The sequence below is a fragment of the Protobothrops mucrosquamatus genome, unplaced genomic scaffold (genome assembly GCF_001527695.2).
Source record: "Protobothrops mucrosquamatus isolate PMUCROS unplaced genomic scaffold, P.Mucros_1.0 scaffold11, whole genome shotgun sequence".
Taxonomy (NCBI): Eukaryota; Metazoa; Chordata; class Lepidosauria; order Squamata; family Viperidae; genus Protobothrops; species Protobothrops mucrosquamatus.
The window spans coordinates 205,397-225,694 of NW_015386398.1; the positions used below are offsets into that span (position 1 = coordinate 205,397).

Below are 20,298 nucleotides of genomic sequence, written 5' to 3' on the forward strand. Positions count from 1 at the left end.
TTTGTTTAACAACTGTATGATTCCCTCAATAACTACAATCATTAACAACTGTGGCAAAAAAGCCATAAAATTCGGTGTGACTCACTTAACAACTACCATGCTTAGCACCGAAATTCTGGCACCAAATGTGCTCCTAAGTTGAGGACCACCTGTACTACTTTCCTGACATTAAGAAAACACAAAAGCTGGCTTCCCCAAAAAAATTCATCTGATTCTGAATTAACCTAGGTATTTATTGAATCTGCAAAATATGCTGAATCATAAACAAGCAGGTTGTATGTCACAACCTCTCCTCAAACGTAACATATATATAGCCTCTAGATCAGGGGTGTCAAACTCACCACGTCACATGATGTGTCGCAACGTATCGCGACTTTTTTCTCATTGCCGGAGCTGGGGTGGGCGTGGTTTCAGCATGACGCATCCGGCCCGCGGGCCGGCAGTTTGACACCCCTGCTCTAGATGTTTAACGGATTTAAGCACTCATGTGTTGCCCAATTGTGATTCTAGTAGGCTTCAATGCAGAACACATTTTCAATACAAGCAGCCACATCTAACCTGCATTTTCTTGTCCTTAATGTTCTAGCCATCTTCTCCATCTCAGATTGTGGAAGGAATTGAAAAAAAAGACCCTGTGGAGATTTCAAAGGAGAGGTCATGGCAGGCGGGATATCGGCTTTTACTGTATTTTTTAAATTTTTTATTTATTTTATTTATTTATTTACATGTGTGGGGTGTGTGGTCAGTGTGTGATATCATCAGAGTGAGTAGGGCTTATCTTTTCAACCTGCTTTTATATGGTTGTGGGGAAGACTTAAAGCCTAAATAGGGATGGCTTACTGCCTGCATTTTGACACTTTCTCTTCAAAAAACTGAAATTGCAATATTGAAAGGATTTGCTTGTCATATTTTGGGATGCACAAATGGGGCAGGCAGGGGAAGGCTGCAGCCCATGGGTTGATCATCCTGACCTACAAGAAGAGGCAGGACTGAGCTATTCAACCAGAAAGAGCTTTGCAGGTCATAAACAGCACCCAGAATCATTGGGAACCATTGAAGGCATTGAAGTAGAGTAACAGGAAAATCGTTTTACAGTGAAAGCGAATAAACACAGTGCTTACCTGCAAAGGAAATTTAAACTGCACAATCGCTGATGCTATTGGTGGGAGAAGTGACAACTTGGGAACCTCAGACAGAACTAAGATTTTAAGATGGAAGGCAAAGCAATTTTTCTGGGTCTGGAAATACAATTCCAGGACTGAACAATATCTGAATCATCTCCATCTTTCCTGGCATTGGATTCAGATTGCCAAGGAGAATATCTTCCTTGCTTTCTTTAAGTTCAGCCTTGAGAAACAGGAACACAGTTAGGCAATCATTCCAGATGAATCACCTTCTTCAGTGCTTGGCAGCATAAACCACAGACCAACTTTACACTGTTTGAAAACTTGCAAGTACAATCGTTGCAATCCAGTTCACATTTGCTGGGAAGTCTTACTTAGGAGAAGAAAGACAGAAAGCTGCATGTTTAGTATGGAGATCACTTTCAACCACAGACATCACATCAAGACAATTGGTACCTTCTGTGTGACATCTGGCTTGCATTTTTCTGCTAAGCAATCATGTGAGTGATGAGTAGAGAGAGAAAGAAAAAAACATTTTAAATTCAACTACAGTTGAATTTACGGTATTATTTCCCTCCCTCCCGCTTAACAGCGGCCCAATTCTTGGAGACTGCCTGGACAATTCATGTAGATTTCTAGGCCAGGTTTGCCAGAAGCGGTTTGCCATTGCTTCCTTCCTAGAGCTGAGAGAAAGTGACTGGCTCAAAATCACCCAGCTGGCTTTGTGCCCAAGGCAGGACTAGAACTCAGTCTCCTGTTTCTAGCCTGATGCCTTAGCCACTACACCAAACTGCCTCTCATGTGCTGTATGGGATTCTATCTCAAATCATGCTGTCAAAGTGAAAAATATTTGTCATTGGAATCAGTTTGAATGAAGAACACTCCTAGCACTAAATATTAAAATTCATTTAATACATTAAAGATAGAAGAATTTCATTATCACCACTTCGTATAAAATTAAGCATTTTTATGTTTATCATGTTTAACTTTATCTTTTAAAAAATTCCAGCTTATTGCATTTGACAGGCTTTCTATCCACTGTTCACAATAGTTCATATCAATGGAGCCTATAACTTTTTTTTTTTTAATCATCCTGTATTTCTGTATTTCAAGGACCTCAAGGTAGGATGCAGGCTGCATACACCCATTTCCCCCTTGATTCTTACAGTAATCCTTGAAAAAGATGTAGTGTTTCACACTACATTAAGCCAAAAGTACACAATATGTTTTAGGCCAAGTATGGTTCTTTCAATGGTGGAGCAGAACCTGCACTCCTAAATAGAAGACCAGGTCCACTATTACATTCAATTAAGTTTCACATAAATACAACTACAAGAAACTACAGCTCGGCGGTATATAAATTTAAATAATAAATAAATAGTTGGTGTCAACCCATGCAAAGACATTAAGTGACATCTACAGTAAGCTAAACCACAATCTCGCACTTTCACACAATGTGTGAACCAGCTAGTGACTAGATCTAGATTACCCAATAGATTTGTATGGCTAAGTATAGATGTTAAGCCAAATCCCTCCCTTAGATTGTAAGTTAAACTAGTCTTTACAGAGGAAATTTGGCCTGGTTGAGCCTCATGGACAATTTTCACTCAGCCTGGAAAAGGCACAGAGCTACGTAAATCTCAAGAAATTTGACCTCTCAGTCTATTGTCTAATTTTCTGAGGGCCTGAGGCAGGCAATGCAGAACTGAGACAGTATGGTTTTGATATTGGCCTTGGTGTTCACCAGAGCACTCTCACCACTTCCCATGGGAATGGTTTGGGTGGAAAACCACTTATCCCAGCTAATTATTTAATGAACATCTCGAGGGTGCCCCATCGAAGAGCTTTTTCTCTGACAAGATTTAACCCGTACCACCTCTGCTAACAGAGAGAAGATACAATAAAACCACAGCATAAAGCTAATCAACTAGGAGATACCAAGCTTGTTGTATTTTCCTGCATTGACAGGCAGCCTTAGGACCATAGTAACACATGTAAAACTGATCTATTAAGCAAGCTCCCCTTTTTCTGATTGATGTTGCTTTTAGTATCTAGGAAGGTAACCAATTTCTGTGCAATTGCTATTACTATGAGGAAATCAATAGTTTAACCTTCTCACCTGCTAGTGATTGTCCTATGTTTTATTTCTCCTCTCGCCCCCCCCCCCCCCCATATCACGTTGGGAAAGGTGGAAGAGAATAGAATCAAATACAGTGGTAATTGGTCCAGTGTTGGAAGGACCAAGTTTGGGAAAGATCAACCTGGAAAAAAATATTACTAAAATCCCAAAATGACTAGATGGCACATAATCAATGATCAATAGTTAAGATCAATTAGTTTTTGATTTTTTAACTTTAAATACCTCTTCTTATACATTATATATTAGGTGCACATCTGTATCTTATTTTATTGTTGCTTTGTTTTACTTCACTTTTACTTTCTTGTATTACCTTATTTTTGGAGTTGGATTTTTTTCCTAATGTCTGACCTTTGTCTGACTTTGGACCACTAAGCAACAGACCAGTTCTGTTTTTCTTTAGCCCAGGTAAGACGCTTCTGATGTTGTTTGTTGTTCAGGAGCGGCTTGACAAGAGGAATACGACATTTGCATCATTACATGCAAGGCAAGATAGTTCAAGCCATGATGTGTCATAAGTAAGATGATTATGGCTTACAGCTCATGAAAACCCCAAATCAGAAGCATCTTACCTGGGCTAAAGAAAAACAGAACTGGTCTGTTGCTTAGTGGTCCAAAGTCCTCTTTTCTAATTGAAAGCAACTTTTGCATCTCATTTGGGAACCAAGGACCCAGAGTCTGGAGGAAGAATGGAGAGGCACACACTGCCAAAAGCACCAAAACCTGGTTCAATGACCGTGGGATTACTGTGCTCGATTGGCCAGCNATTTTCTGAGATTGTGGATTTGGGGTTTTCATGAGCTGTAAGCCATAATCATCACAGTTATGACACATCACGGCTTGAACTATCTTGCTTTGCATGTAATGAGTCTATCTCATATATTAGGTTCACCTTTTAAGTTGCATTACTGAAATAAATGAACTTTTGCACGATATTCTAATTTTTCGAGTTTCACCTGTAGGTGCCCCCTGCTCAAATCCTCACGTACAATATATGTTGCTTGTCTTACTGCGTTATTTTCCATTACAATCTTCTCTTAAAGATGATTCATAATTTTCCATTTGGGTAGAATATGGTGGTTAGTTTTTTGAGCATATCTTGATTTGTATATGTTGCGATGTTCATCAAGGTATTGAATTAGCTGTTGTCTGGATTTGACCTCAACCCCAAATACTAGTGCTTCCTTTTAAACAACTTGAGTCTAAGAACCTGAAGGAGAGTAAATCCTTAAAACCTAAAGTTTTAGATCATGCACTCCAATCACTATTTAGAATCAGATTAGCAATGGTTCTGTTACATTAATTAAGGACTGAAAAAAAAGTACGTAACTACAACCAGTTGTGAGGGTGCAAATGCTTATAGAATACATTGGATTGTAATGCATATATTTTAGACTGACAAAAACCATACTGTAATTTTAAATTGCAGAGATATAAACAGTGTATTTGCTATTTTCAGGAGAGCTACATTTGGAAAATATTTTTTTCCAAAGTAATCCATTAAGGCCTATCAGCAATCAAGTTCAGATTATTACTTGGACAACCATTTGTCTGAAATGGTATAGGGTTTTCTGTCTGAGCAGGGGATTGGACTGGAAGACCTCCAAGGTCGCTTCCAAATATGTTATTCTGTTATTTAATCTATTATGTTATTACTGACCCAGCTGCCAGTCTGTTTTTTCTCTCCTGTGGGTGGAGTGAAATCTTACCTTTCACTGGCCTTCAGCAAAAAGATTAAACGTGTGGTTTTTGCTATTACAGGGATTATTCTGAATGCTTTTTCAGTTGGTGGAATATCAAATGTGCTTGTTGATTTCCGGCCAGATGTATTTTAGAAAATGGACTGGGTATATTTTTATTGTAAAGCACTTCAAAGGGCTGGCTTTGAAGGTAAGGTGGAAGGGTAATAAATATAGCAAATAAAGGATTCTTGCCACTGCACAATTGAAACTCAAGTATTTCTTTATTTACATTTAGAACAGGATAGAAATTAGATCGGTTGTTCAATACACTAAGCCACAAACTAGACCACTACTCTAACTTGGGGTGGAAAATCTGCTTCCATCTTTTCATTGCAGATTGCTGACATCTACAACGCCATTCCTATCTTTCGAGGGGAAAACCCCTGAAGACCGCAGTGCTGCAATCGGTAAAATTACCCTATATCCGCCCCCCAAAGAAAACATCCTATAGCACCCAGCGTTGCCTCTTCGCTTTCTTTCGCTTTTCCTTGATGGAACCTAAAAAAATCTTACAAACCCAGGCAACATATTTAGCAGGACTTTGCAGCGATCCGGATTCAAGACGCAGAAAGGCGAACCTGCTGCAACTCCTTCCATCAAACGTTTGGTGGAAGGAGCAGTCAACAGGTGCGACACGCGTCACTCCCTAATTGTCGTTTTGTTTTCCAACTTGGATCGCTGCATAGTTCTAGCACTTAGCGCCCGGTTCAGTGGGTCTTGCGAAATCAGAAACCTGACTTAGGTGGACCGTGGCTAAGTTAACCAGGGCACTCGTGCCGTGCACCCACTTTGCAGGGAACTCGTGCCGTGCACCCACTTTCCATTCCCATTTCGGGATTCGAACCCAGGATTTGGACGGAGGGAAAGCATCTCTTAAAAGCTCTTAAAATGCAGATGCGCAGCGTCAAGAAGAGGATTGGAGGCGCGCTGAGCCAAAAGGCGGGGCCCAATGGGAGTCAAGCGCGCGCGAGCCCGAGGGTGGGACCTCATCGTGGTGTGGAATGTTTTGGGCGCGGCGCTTCCGGGTTGGGCTCCTGACATTTCTATCCAATCCAGACGCGCCGCGGCCCGCACAGCTCCAGTAGGCAACACGGACGCATGCGCTGTTTGAAGCAGCTCCAGCCGCAGCTCCCGAGGAGCGCATGGGCATTGCTTTTCTTGCTGTTTCTTCAACGAACGCATGCGCGGTGCTGTCGGGCGGTGTCGGTTCCGGGTAAAGCGGGGATAGGAGCGGCTGCGGGAGCTTCTTGATTAGATCAGCCATGGCTGCAGCGGCGGCGACAGCGGCCCCGGGCGGGGCGGGAGCCGTGCCGGTGCCTGGAGTGCCAAGGCTGGGAGTGGAGACAGTAAAAGGACAGGCATTTGACGTGGGACCACGTTATACGGACCTGCAGTACATCGGCGAGGGGGCGTACGGCATGGTCTGGTAAGCGAGCGCGAGCCCTGCAGATTGGCCCTGAACGGGAGCCGTACCTGGGCGAAACGTCCGAGATTGGTCTGGTGTGCCTCTTCCTACAAACTGGCTTCGCGCGGCCACCGTACCCTCTTTTAAAAGCTTCCGCCATGTTTCTTAGTTACCGAAAAGTCCTGCAAGGGTGCATGTTATTTTGCTTGATCTGGAACTTGCTTTCTTCCCCCCCCCCGCGCGCCCCAACTCCCTTAAGGGTCCCTGCCCGCCGGGCCTTTTCCTTCCGCACCCGGCCTCTTGCTCCATTCCGTTGCAGGGCGCGTTGCAGAGGCTTGCTGTCAAATCTGGCTTCTAAAACCCAAACAGTCGACGCAGCCAACCCTGCCAAGTCATTGTTGTATTCCGAGCGCCTGCCCGAAACCAGCCTTCGCAGGCTGTTATCTTCCTGTGCCAATATTTGCAGATTTCCTGTGAAAGGCTTAGGGGTGCCTTGCAGCCGGGAGTTGGTTTATTACCAGTAATTGGTATACTTTTTGTACTTGTCAGTGTCGAGATGCAAAAAAACCCAAAAAAACCGCGAAGGTTAACACTTTACTTTTCTCTCTGGGTGCAGCAGGTTCAATAAAACAGCCTGATGAACTTTATTTAGTTCCATAAATCACAGAGCCGCACTCCACCCCCACAATTTCTTTAAAGTGTTGGCAAGCCTGTTATCTCTCCAATAAATCTTTATGCATTATAGTTATTAAGCTGCACAGCAGCCCCCATCCAGATGTCAACCTCAACAGCGTCTGGCCTGTTTAGATCACTATCCCTTCAGGGCAGATCTATTTTCACCAATTATGCTAAGTGTCATATAGATACTAATTGATCTAATTATAATACCTGCTGGCTTCTATGCTCTGTTCAGCATTTGGTTTACATTAAAGCTAGGCTATAGTAGGCAGCGCTATCTTGAGCGCTGCACTGTTGCTGCGATGATTCTCAACATGTTTGCTGAAATATTCCAAACAGCCATTCGTTTAACATCAGTAACTTGAGTCTTGTATCAGACTTTCCATATTCTGTAATAGTCCATTTTTTATTGCTCATAATCTGACCTGTGTAGGTTTGGAACTAATGTACTTTGTATTAATCAGTGCAACACACATACATCCCCAAGTGTTTCTGTGGTAGAATGTGTATTTGATGGTGATAATTGTATTTGCATGATATACTTATCAAATAACCCAGTTTTCTAGATTTGCAAAACCTATCTGCTGTTGAGATCTCAGAGGTTTCACTTCTGTTCCGTAGCCTTGGCAACAGCCAGCTCTTTCTCAGATCATAATAGTTGTTGTCCCACATTGGTATAATGTGTTATTAGTGTTTTCTCATTCCTTCCTTTGCTCTTTTGTTGAAGTCCAAAATTAAAAAACATACAAGCATTCTGGTGGATTATCTTGTGTATAGAATGTCTCTTGTTGTTGTGAATTTCTAGAGGGATCCTCCTCTATTGGAGAGTGAAATGATTTATCAGTTTTGATAGTAAAAGATTGTAGAGTCACTTGTCTGAGATGGGCAACTGTAGCAATTAAGTAAAAATAAGTAAAAATATATTGAGGACTTCGGTATGCATTTGCCTTTGTTTCTAAACAGCTCGGCATATGATCACATCAACAAGATCCGAGCTGCGATCAAAAAGATCAGTCCTTTTGAGCACCAGACATACTGCCAACGCACACTGCGAGAGATCAAGATACTTCTGCGCTTCAAGCATGAAAATGTCATTGGCATTAATGACATTCTTCGTGCACCCACCATTGATCAGATGCGTGATGTGTATCCTTGCAAACCATCTTGTGTCTTTTCATGTGTGGAAGGAGATCTGTTTGGAGAAAGGTGTATGCACAGAAAATGTTCTATAATAATCTATTCAATCTTATTCTGGCCCATTTTTAATGAAATGCACTGCTTAGAAGCTTTAGCTCCTTCAGAATACAATGATGTAAAATAAGGTATGATTATGCCAGCATCTGGGCTGGCTTCCATTTGCCTCCTGGCATGGCTCCAGGTATTGCTTTCTTAATAATTGGACTTATGAAACGATTGTCTCTTCTTCTCTTATGTCCTCTAAAATTAAGAATGCTGTTTTAGTCACATCCCTTTATTTTTATACAGCAGCTGGTAAAGTGATGATCTACTTTATACAGGAGATGAATTGAACATGGTGTGAATCTGGCTTCAGTTATTTTTTCTGGTTTTAATTGAGCTATTAAAAGCAAACTCAATTTGTGGCCACTGTTATCATTTATTTGACCACTTGTAGAGATGCTGCCTTCTTTGCAGGAAGTTACTTTCCTTGACAGCTTCCCTTCCTTCCCCTTTCCTGGTGGAGAGGGGTATTATTTGTCTTTTTTCAGATATATAGTTCAGGATTTGATGGAGACGGATCTCTATAAGCTTCTGAAGACCCAGCAGCTCAGCAACGACCATATCTGCTACTTTCTCTATCAGATTCTTCGAGGGCTGAAATACATTCACTCTGCCAATGTGCTTCATAGGGATTTGAAGCCCAGCAATCTTCTCATCAACACCACATGTGACCTGAAGGTGGCATTCTAAATCTTTTGCTAGGCCTTCTGCACTTGCCAACAATATCTTCCCTGCTTCATTCTGCAGTGCAATTAATTCTCCATTTATTTGGGGGTTGCCACTCTATGGTTCTCTCTCTTCTTACAGATCTGTGATTTTGGCTTAGCCCGAATTGCTGATCCAGACCACGATCACACAGGATTCTTAACAGAGTATGTTGCCACTCGCTGGTATCGAGCTCCTGAAATCATGCTTAATTCCAAGGTAAGTTAAGCAAAATGAATAGAACATGTTACCAGAACACCTAAAAAGCGCATTTGTTATACCTCCAATTTAGTTGAGCGTGAAGTTTCCCAGCTTCTCAAAAAAAAGAAAAGGTAACACCTTGCGTAGCCATAAAGGCAACATGATTAACTTGTAGCACAATTCCAAAACCAGATCATCCTGGTAAATGGATATTTATAAAGTTTCAATGTTCAGTGGAACCACAATATCACATGTCTTATATTTTCTTTCACTTGTACAAATTACCATAGCAATTCTAGCATACCTATCCCACACAGAGGCCTAACTGAAGGATGCTACTATGAGGAAGACTGATGCATAGGCTAGGCTGCAGAAGCTTTCCTGAAAATGTTTCCTTTGCTGGGTCCACAGTTTAAGATGCCTCTCTTACATTAAACTGAAAAGTTTATTTACTAGGAAGGAAACACATCCATGTCAATAAAAGGATGACTCTGCATGGCCTAGTAGCAGCTGAGAGCAGAGTGGGATCAGTCAGAAATCCTCAGCTTCTATTTCTGTGTCTTCTTCCCCTTCCCAGGGCTACACTAAGTCCATTGATATATGGTCAGTGGGTTGCATCTTGGCTGAGATGCTGTCAAATCGACCTATCTTTCCTGGCAAGCACTATCTGGACCAGCTGAACCACATCCTGGGTAAGAGGGAAGGCGACTGAGCAAAGCCTTTGAAGGGGTAGTCTAGTAAAAGACTTGTTCTGAGCAGCCTCTTGAATCAGCTGTGTAACAGATTCTACCTTTCTCCTGTTGCATAAGGCCTCCCCATTATAACTTTAATGCCCATTTCTCCTCTAGGGCTTGCAATATCCTAGATATGCAATGGCTCTCTCTCTCCACCCATCTCTGCAGGTATTTTGGGTTCCCCATCTCAGGATGACCTGAATTGCATCATCAACACGAAGGCTCGCAATTATCTCCAGTCATTGCCTCAAAAGCCCAAAGTTCCTTGGGCCAAACTGTTCCCAAAGGCGGATCCCAAAGGTAAGGGAGAAAGAAGGCTGAAAATGCACAGCTTCGTCCTTTGTTTGGCATGTTTGGCTCTTTGTTGATAAATCAATCATCAGCCACTGGCTGACAGGCCACAATTCTTCAGCCCTTTGTAGCTTGGTAGGCACTGTTAATGTTCCATCGAAACCAATGTTCTGACATCAGTTGTTGTTTTTTAATTGCACACTTTATATATGGAGGAGCCCATCTGTATGATCTGTTAACAAACTTCCCACTGTTACTTTATTTAAAAGTTAAACTTCTATATCCTCAACTGTAAAACTTTCACCTAGCCATCCATCCACTAGTAGGGCCCAGTTTGGGCGAAGACTATTTGTACACTTCGTCATTTAGAAACTGGCTGTCCTTTTTAATGTAGTTAGAGATCTTTATGCAAAAACTGAATGGTGTGGAAATTTAGTTGCCTAAAACAGCACACATGGTACAGTATAGGCAGAATGGCCCCATGTCTTCTTTCATTTAGGCCAGAGGTGGGGAACTATGGCCTAAATGGCTGGCTCAGGAAGTCTGGGAGTTGAAGTCCACAAGTCATAAAAGGGCCATTGTTCCCCGCCCCAGATTTAGGCTGTTAGGTTCCAATAAGGATTAGCAAGAAAACTGAACTCTATCATTTAAAGCAGCCTGTGCTGAAATGTGCATTCTTTATAACTCAGGGCAGGAAGACTGACTTCCTTTCTCTTTTAAGTTGTACCTCACCATTCGCAAACACGCATTCTAGATCAGCCTTCCTCAATACATAATGTTTAAATGTGTATACTACAGTCAGCATCATTCCCAGCTTTCAGTGGAAGATACATGCTGAAGGGGCAAGAGAAAAATATGCAAAGTACCTTAAACTAATTCTAAAAGCTTTTAGAAGTTCTCTTGTGTGACATTGATGTGTAGTTTTTCAAATACAGCTGGTTCCCAGAGCAGCTTAATTTGTAACAGAAGCAGGCAATTTTTTTGTGGTTGAAGGATGCAGGGTATGTGGTGGTGGTGAAGTAATGTTACTGGAAGAGGGCCAAAAGTTTGGTTCCTTTTTTTGGACAAAATGTTGCGTTAAACCTCAGAGATCAAATGATTTTGCTTTGGCGATAGAAGGGGATTCTAAGTAGACTAGGAGTGCCCTGGCGTTCAACCTTACTTACATTATACTATTATATGATACATTGTAACATTATTACATATTAGACAGTATGTTGTATTTATTTATTAAACTTATATGTTGCTTATCTTGCTTAGAAGTGACTCAAGGTGGCTTAGAATCATAAAAAACAAGATTAAACATTAAAATGTTAAAACTCTAAATATTAACATTACAATTGATTTAAAATTCACCAGATGGCAAGGAAGGGAGCAAGATGCACAAGGGGAGGAGGTGGGGGTCTTAGTTCATTAACCATCTCCAGAATGACACACACACACACACACACACACACACACACACACACACAGCTTCAATACAAGGTCTCCTGTTTATGTTATCCTTTCAGAGGAAAAAAATACAAGAAATTATAGGTGGTAAATAACACTGGTGTGTATAGAAACTTACTTTCATGTGATTCATCCTGTTTCTGTTGCCCAATTCCGTATGTCTTCCCTGAAATCATTTCTTTCCAGCAAACATCAGTTTTCAAAGCCTCCTTATCTTTTATTGTCTGTTCTGGCCATCATTTGTTAATCCAGCTTTTATGTAAATGTCTTTCCCAGGCAGACATGAGGCAGCATCATTAGTACAAAGTGGGAAACATTGGTATAAAGATCCTGCTAGACTTATTTATTTCCTGAATAAGAGTTAAGATAAATAGACTTAGGGATCTGAATAAACTGTGAATAACCAGGAAAGTTAACTTTAACTTCTATTAGAGATGTAATCATTGTACATATGAATTCAGGATGCTATAGTAATGAAAAACTTCAAATTATACAAAAGGATTAAAGAGAAAAGTATCAGTATTTGCCACATGTAAGAATATTTCTAGCTAGGCTTGCACTACCTTTTAGTTCTGGATTGTCTCATTTCAAAAATTGAATTAACAGCTGGAGAAGACAACAAAATTGGTTAAGGGTGGGGGACTAGGAAAAGATTGGAGTTCTTGAGGAAGAAAAGTGAGTCGAGGAAGATGATCTTTGAATTAAGGTGAATTGATTTTTTTTGACACAGTGCTCTGATTTGCAGATAGTAGATTAAATTGGCAACAAAGATTTTGAACAAAGAAGTGGAAGATCTGTTTCATATAAAATTATAATTTATATGAGATTTCTGGCCACCTAAGAAGAGATGAGGAGTATTGGTCAGTAACTTCAATCATTTTGAAAGCAAATAAAACATAATTTATAGTAACTGTGATAACTATGTTTCTCCTCATAGGGGTGGCCACTGTTTAAACCAGTGTTTCTCAACCTTGACAATTTTAAGGCATGTGGACTTCAACTCCCAGAATTCCACAGCCAGCATTGCTGGCTGTGGAATTCTGGGAGTTGAAGTCCACATGCCTTAAAATTGTCAAGGTTGAGAAACACTGGTTTAAATCAATGTTTTCCAGTCTTGGCATCTTTAAGATGCCTGGATCAACTCCCAGCATGTTGGCTAGGGAATTCTGGGAGTTGAAGTCCACACGTTTTAAGTTGCCAAGTTTGAAAAACACAGGCTGTCATCCACTTCGGAGGCACTCTGCTTTTGTTTTGTGGGAGAGTTGTGGGCTTTACAGAGGCTGCTGGCCCAGATTCCTGGTCTGAATCAGCAGGGCTTTTCTTATGGGGGGCAGGAGCCCTCCCACTCAGTCTCCAGACCATCTGCTTGCTGAGACAAATGATCTCAGAAACCAAATGTTTCCTGCAATGCTCTCTGCTACCACTGGGGGGTGCATTGCAACCGTCCCTTTCCTAAACAAAATGGAATCTTCTCGTTGGCATGTGTTGTCCAGCAACTGATCCTGCATCCTTTCACTTTTTTATCTCTTTCAGCTCTGGACCTGCTGGATAAAATGTTGACCTTTAACCCCAATAAGCGTATCACAGTGGAGGAGTCTTTGGCGCACCCTTACCTCGAGCAGTACTACGACCCCTCAGATGAGGTGCGGGTTGTTTTCTTGGAAGAGGGTCGTTCTTTTAAAACGGGGGTCTTCAAACTTGGCCCTTTTATGACTTGTGGACTTCAATTCCCAGAATTCCTCAGCCAGTGTGCCTGCCTGAGGAATTCTGGGAGTTGAAGTCCACAAGTCATAAAAGGGCCAAGTTTGAAGACCTCTGTTTTAAAAGGATGACTGGAGAAGGGGGCAGAAAGTCATGGCCTTAATGTGACTGGGAAGCAGAATTTCTACATTGTTTTTTCTCTCTCTCTTTACCCCACACTAGCCAGTTGCTGAGGAACCGTTCAGGTTCGATATGGAACTGGATGACTTGCCCAAAGAGAAGCTGAAAGAACTGATATTTGAAGAAACTGCACGATTCCAGCCTGCCTATCAAGGGCCCTGAGAGCCTGTTCAGGCCAGTGGCAGGTATAGCTGTTCATCTTCAAGGGTGGCTAATTTAGCCCCCTCCCTCAGAAAATGCTTCAACCTGGGAGGTAACCTATGAGTCCCATCCCCTGACCATGACATTATTTGTAAATCTGAGGAGGGTTTTTTTCAAGCAAGGCACCGTTCCCAGAGCCCTCTGCCTCGGAAGAATCAATTTGCCGATTTCACTCTTGAAACAAGTGGGATAAACAGCAGCCCTGTGCAAAAAGATCACAGATGCCCTGGTATCCCCATGGGCTTATTTATTTATTAAATTTATATGCTGTCCATCTTGCCCTCTGGTGACTCTTTGGGGGCTTACAACAAATAAAAATAGTATAAAACATAAAAAATATTAAAATGATAGATATTAATATTAAAATTAAGAAAGGTAGCTAAGGAAGGAGGCAAAATACAAACAGGGTGGAGCTGGAATCTTCTCTCTGTCCACTATCCGCCTTGAGTCTGGAATGTCCCTATCGGCCTCACACCAATCCGCAGGGCCAGATTTTAAAGCCCTTCTGGAAGGCTAAGTTGGGGACTGGTCTTACCTCAAAGAGTTTGATGTTCCAGAGGGTGTTAAGCCACAGCTCTTCTCCTGGGCCAATAATCCTTTATGGCAAGAGAAAAGAGCTGTTTATGATACATCTGTGTTTTATAACATATTGATATTCAGTGATGAAATGTGGCTATAGCTTAATGTACAAGAAACCATAGATAACTGAGCTCTGGTCAAGGCCTCCCAGGCACCAGCAGGTGAATCTTCATGCGATCCCTTCTTCTTTCAGGTCGCTGCTTCACCGGGAGATGATTCGGGACTGTACCCAGCTCCCCCTTTGGAATGTTGAGGGGAGCACAAGATTCAGGGGTACCAACTCCAGGGTGCCCCTGTAGACTTGCTGTACAACTGCGCTTTGCTACGTGGCTGTGAACCCTGGTAACCCATCTCTGGACCTCCTTAATGTGATGTGTTGGGGTGAGACCCTGGTGCCCAGGTTGGGGAAGGGGGGGCTGCTCCCTCCGTATTGGAGGGAAAAGAAAGCAGTCTCCCATCCCTTTATCCCTTTTCAAAGCAACGAAAGGGGCGTCATCTCCTTTTTTGGCATTTTACTGTCTTTGTTAATGAGTTAATAAACTAATCCTATTTTAGCAGGGCCATTTTCTGATCCCTTGGGCATTATTAGCAAGGGCAACTGAAATCAAATCTTGGTTCCTGGACAAACCCTTTGTATCTTTCTTCTGTAATCCTCTGAATCCCACTACATTTTGAAAACTGGGAGCAGAACCTTAAACTCTGTGACTACCCAGCTTTTCTGCCACACACCTTAAGAATCCAGGAGCCTTGATTACTTCTTGCAGAAATAGAGGGCATGTCTGTGCTGGTGTTTTATCAACTGATTTATGCCACTTTTGAAACACCTGAAATGCACATCCGACCTTGGTGGGTCATTTTAAGGAACTTTTGAAATGCAATGCAAGGAAAGATCCTGTGATGAGGGGAAAAAAAGTGTCTGGTTTGAGAGCGACAAAATATCTTTCCCTCCGCTTCTAATTGTTGTGTAAGAAACCGTGCAGATGAAAAGGAAGTCCTTACATTTCTTCTGCTTCCTCAACCTAGAGACTTAAGATTTTTCGTTGTTTGCCTTCTTTCTCCGCCCTTGCATTTAATAAATTTGGGTGAGTGTGCGTGTGTTTGTGTGTGTGTGTGTGTGTGTATGTGTAAACCGCTGCGTACCTTGAGAAATCAGCCGGCCTCTGCAATGGCACAGCACTTTGTCTTCTTGCTGCTACGAACTAACATGGCTGCCCCCTCCATTCCTTTCTCAATATTTTTAAATGCCGATTTTTGACTCCCTCTTCATCATGCAAAGCAAAGACCCTCAAGGAGTGGAACTTAACAGTTTGGGGCAAGTGTGAATGGAAAAGTCACTGATCACAGTTCTGTTTTCTAAAGGGATAGTCCTGCTGCCCCAAAACCACCAGACTGTGCCAGGTAGAAAGGTTTTTTTTGTTTTTTTTTGGATAATTTCAGGGGGTTGTGTGGGTGTTCACCGTCATGAGTGGAAATGAACCACTACCCCCTTGAAAGTTAGCTTTTGCAGGAAAACTGCTGCTCAGATGGCCCCACCTCTCCCCTCCCTTCTATGTGTGCCATTTTTCAGTAACAATTTGGATGGTTGTTTTTCCTGAAAATTCCAGTTCTCAAAGATGAGAAATGCTCTAAGCCCGTGGTGGCGAACCTATGGCACGGGTGCCAGAGGCGGCACTCAGAGCCCGCTCTGTGGGCACGCGTGCCGTCGCCCCAGTCCTAGGCCTTCAGCTGGGTTTTATAAAACCCTTTTCGCTTTAGGCCTCCGCCGCCGTGTGCAAAAAAAAAAGGTTCAATCAATCAGTCAATTTCAACTTCTCGCAGGGAAAAAAAAGATCTTGCAAAGTTGGAATTGATTGATTTTTAGTCCCACCCAGTCTGCCGTTACCACCGCAGCCACGCCCACCCAATGGGCCACACTCACCCGGCACCCGACGATGCATAAGTGGGTTTTGGGTTGCAGTTTGGGCACTCGGTCTCTAAAAGGTTCGCCATCGCTGCTCTAAGCAGAACAATGGGATTTGGGATGTGGTTTTTTTTTTTGTTTGTTTGTTTTGTTTCCCTTAACTTTCCACTTGAATGAAGGAGAAGCTTCTGTGTTCAGACAGCATTGCCTGCTTGTCCTAGCTGTGATGATATGCAGTGAGCTTTCTTCCTAGGGTGTGTTACCATTTGAAGGAACTTGCATTAAAGGGAATTAATGCTTCTCCATCCTTCTCTGCTTTGGATTGTATAAAGACCTAAAATAAATCATTCCTTTATTCCTTCAGCAGCTGTTATGTCTTAATTTGGGGGTTGGGGGGGGAATGGATTGTTAAATTAGAGCCCTTTTTAAAAAGCAGTTACAATGTCAGAAACCTGAGTAGGCATCATATTTCAGAGATCAGGGTGAATACAGGTAGTCCTCAACTTATGAGCACAACTCAGCCCAAAATTTCCATTGCTAAGCAAGATGGTTTGTTAAATGAGTTTTTCCCCATTTTACAACCTTTCCTGTCACAGTTGTCATGTGAACCACTGCAGTTATTAAGTTAGTAAAACGGTTGTAAATGAATCTGGCTTCCCCATTGACTTTGCTTGTCAGAAGATCCCAAAAGATGATTACATGACTCTGGGACACTGCCACCATTGTAAATATATGCCAGTTGCCAAGCGTCCAAATTTTGATCACATGATCGTGGGGATGCTGCTACAGTCGGAAGAGTGAAAAATGATCATAAGTCACTTTTTTTCAGTGCTGTGTAACTTTGACCGGTTACTGAACAAAAAGCTGTAAGTCGATTACCTATACAAAGAAGGTGCTACAGATAATCTCATGGCAATTGTGAGCACACCTCAGAAGAATGTCGTCAACCTAGCTGTGTATTTTTAAAATCAACTTTGAATTTTTCTCAGAGACAAAATGGCCATGTTAATAACAAAGTGCTTTTATCGGGGATGTAATATGATCTCATACATCATACCTAACCATGATGTTGCCAGAGTAACAGAACAAGCATCACACTGGAAATGCCATCCTTTGCATCACAAAGTTGTCCCCCTTCTATGAATAACCTAGTTATTTCAGAGCCAACCTGAATGAGGTTTCCAGATAAAATACACTGTAAGCGCATTAAACAGATACCTAGAGTCCGGCTATAAGAAAGAATTAAGAACTGGTTTGTCAGCTCAATGTGGTTCATATGCTAATTAGGGATATCTGCACATCTAATGGCTATAGTAATTACTTAGGAAATGTACAGTGCCTTTGGTGATTAACTGGGATTGTTATTAATTACTGTTAAGAGGAAGGAATCTGCTTGTGATGTAAGGGTTTCAAGACAGGATATACTGGCAAAAATGGATAGTCAACAATAAAGATCTTGTCTCCACTGTTTCTCAACTTGGATTCTGCAAAAGGTTGATAAACTTGTATTCCACATGTGACTGAGAACTAGAAAACTTGTACAAATTAAATACTTCCTGCAATACAAAAGCCATAAATTGGTGTTAATTGGTTGTGAAATTAAAACCAGATCCATCCAGAGGACCACTAGATAGGAGCAAAAAGGTATGGGAAACTCAGATTTATTTTTAGTTGCCCTTCTCTACCATCACTCCTGGAGTAGTTTTGATTCCAAATATTATCTTTACTCCAAATATTATCTTACTCCAGGTATTATACTCACTACCTTGTATTCTGGTGAAGTTATCTTTACTATTTGGCTATCACAGCATACTTGATTAAATTAAAGGTGATTGAATTCCAAGCCACAAAGAAATATAATACATTACCAAAACATTGCATGCTACCATATCCTTTGTTTGCTGCTCAGCTATCTCTCTATAGTTCCTCCAGCCCTATCTAAAGATAGAAGCAGCAAAATATGAGACATTTTTCATGTTCCAAAGCCATGGCTTAAACAAAAGTTTTAGAAAATGTTTGAAATATCGCCATAGGTGAGGGTCCCTTAAAGATAGATATACTACAATAGGATATTAGCATATTCTTGCAGGAAACCAGTCAGACTCGGTGATCTAAATAGTTTGCTTCAGGAGCTGAAGAATAACAGCCCGTTTGTGTAAGTCAGGGTTTCCCAACCATATGCTTACTTTAAGATGTGTGGACTTCAACTCCCAGAATTCCCCAGTCAGCAATGCTGATAGACCCACCCATACTGCAGTTCTTTGAGAAATGGACTTTAAATCGTGGGAAGCCTTTTAGCCATAAGGAGACAATCATTAAGGTAGGAAAAACCCAGCCACTGGAAGGTGGTTTCGTCACTTGCAGATCTCAATCTTGTCTGCTAGCTAATTATTATGTTTATGGGATTATGGTTGTGGCTATTACTTTGCAGGTTATTATCCATAATTTACTCATTAGTACTTAATGACATTCCATGCTTGTGCCGGCAGCTTCAAAACATACCTGATCTTTGTACGGTGATCATTCCACTTCCTAATGTTGACATCAATGATAACAAACTAAATTGTATCTTTGCTTTCATTTTGTTAATAAGCTTTCCTTATTACCATCCAGCTTGAGGTGTTTTCTTTATATATGCTTAAAAAAAACAACCTCTGATGCCATACAAAATGCAACTACTGGCAGTTTTCACAGTTCTCCGAAGGATTAGATCAGAAACAGGTGTAGGTGACAGTAAACCTCTTAGGCTGCTTCACTGAAATTAAACTTGTATGTTGCCAGACTTAACAAATCTGGGCAGCGCACAAGGTACCCACACAAACATACATATAAGCTTTTTTTAAAAAAAAACACCAAACTATACCGTTAGAAAGTTAGCATATCATGGTATATATCTGGCAGTTGGCCAGATATATATTCCTTATAAAAGAAGCATTGAATATCGCACATCGCCACCAACATAATAAATAATGCAGTCCTTTCTATTTTCTGTGTGTGAGTGTGTGTTTGCCTTGGAGTCAACCAGAGACTAGTGCCTGCTGTTTTCCTGGCAGCTTTTCCCAGAAATTTTCTGCTCCATTATGCTACCAGTAATATAGACCATCAGTTCTTTGTGCTATTCCTATAACCTTCTCTCCATTTTAGCTGGATAAACTTATTATAAGAGAGACTATAATTTATTTCCAACAATCTGGGAGCTTCAAAACTATTTTTCCCAGCCAGGAAAAGAATAATTTGTCTCTATTAATATTAAAAGTGCATTATTTGAAATGAAGCTTAATGGACAGCCACCTTGCCAGGCTGAGTGGAGCAGGCCTGTAAACAGATTCTATTATGAGGCACAATAGATGGAGCGTTTATTACTGTTTTCTTCTAATCTAAACAATTGGAGGAAATCAAGGCAGAATGTTTGTTGTAGAACAGCTTGAGGTTGTATGACTCACTTTAGCTTCAACAAGAAGCGTGCATATATACAAATCCAGAGAGAAAGAAAGATTGAGATGAAATGAGATTCAGTAGTATTCCAGAAGCAAGAATGTTCCAGGGGTGTGGAATTATAGCTCCCATAACCCCAACAGGTAGGAAAAAAAGCTGAAACGGGCAAATCAAACAGACCTTCAAAACCAGTGTTCCTCAATCTTGGCAACTTGAAAATGTGTGGACTTCAACTCTCAGAATTCTGGGAGTTGAAAGTCCGCACATTTTCAAGTTACCAAGATGAAGGAACACTGTTCTAAATGCTGTTGCTTTGCCAGAAATTCTTTAAAAAGCTTGGTCAATGCAAAATATTTTTACAAAGTGCAGAAGGTTGGCAGAAAGAAAAGGAGAGAATGAGTTTTAGCCCCTCTTTATCAGCCAGTGCAGGGTGTTTTTAGAACAGGTTTCTATTTCTTTGCGGTCCACCTGTTGCAGAGGCAGGACAGAATATATGTTTCTCCTTCACAAGCCGATCTGGTTGGTTGTCTTTTATTAGCACACCAATGCTTAAATGCATTGCTCATTTGTAGAGCTATTGTTGTTTCTTAAGAA

At 41.4% G+C, this 20,298-nt stretch overlaps 1 protein-coding gene across 1 annotated transcript; it reads left to right on the forward strand.

Moving 5' to 3' along the window:
• Window positions 1-6,204: 6,204 nt before the first annotated feature.
• On the forward strand, window positions 6,205-14,931 carry LOC107282702 (mitogen-activated protein kinase 1-like). Its single transcript, XM_015810519.2, has 9 exons — window positions 6,205-6,429; window positions 8,050-8,232; window positions 8,814-9,003; window positions 9,133-9,249; window positions 9,809-9,923; window positions 10,134-10,265; window positions 13,242-13,351; window positions 13,632-13,774; window positions 14,563-14,931. Exons 1-8 carry the CDS (start codon window positions 6,266-6,268, stop codon window positions 13,749-13,751), a joined length of 1,131 nt encoding a protein of 376 aa, XP_015666005.1. The 5' UTR covers window positions 6,205-6,265; the 3' UTR covers window positions 13,752-13,774; window positions 14,563-14,931.
• The last annotated feature ends 5,367 nt before the right edge of the window (window positions 14,932-20,298 follow it).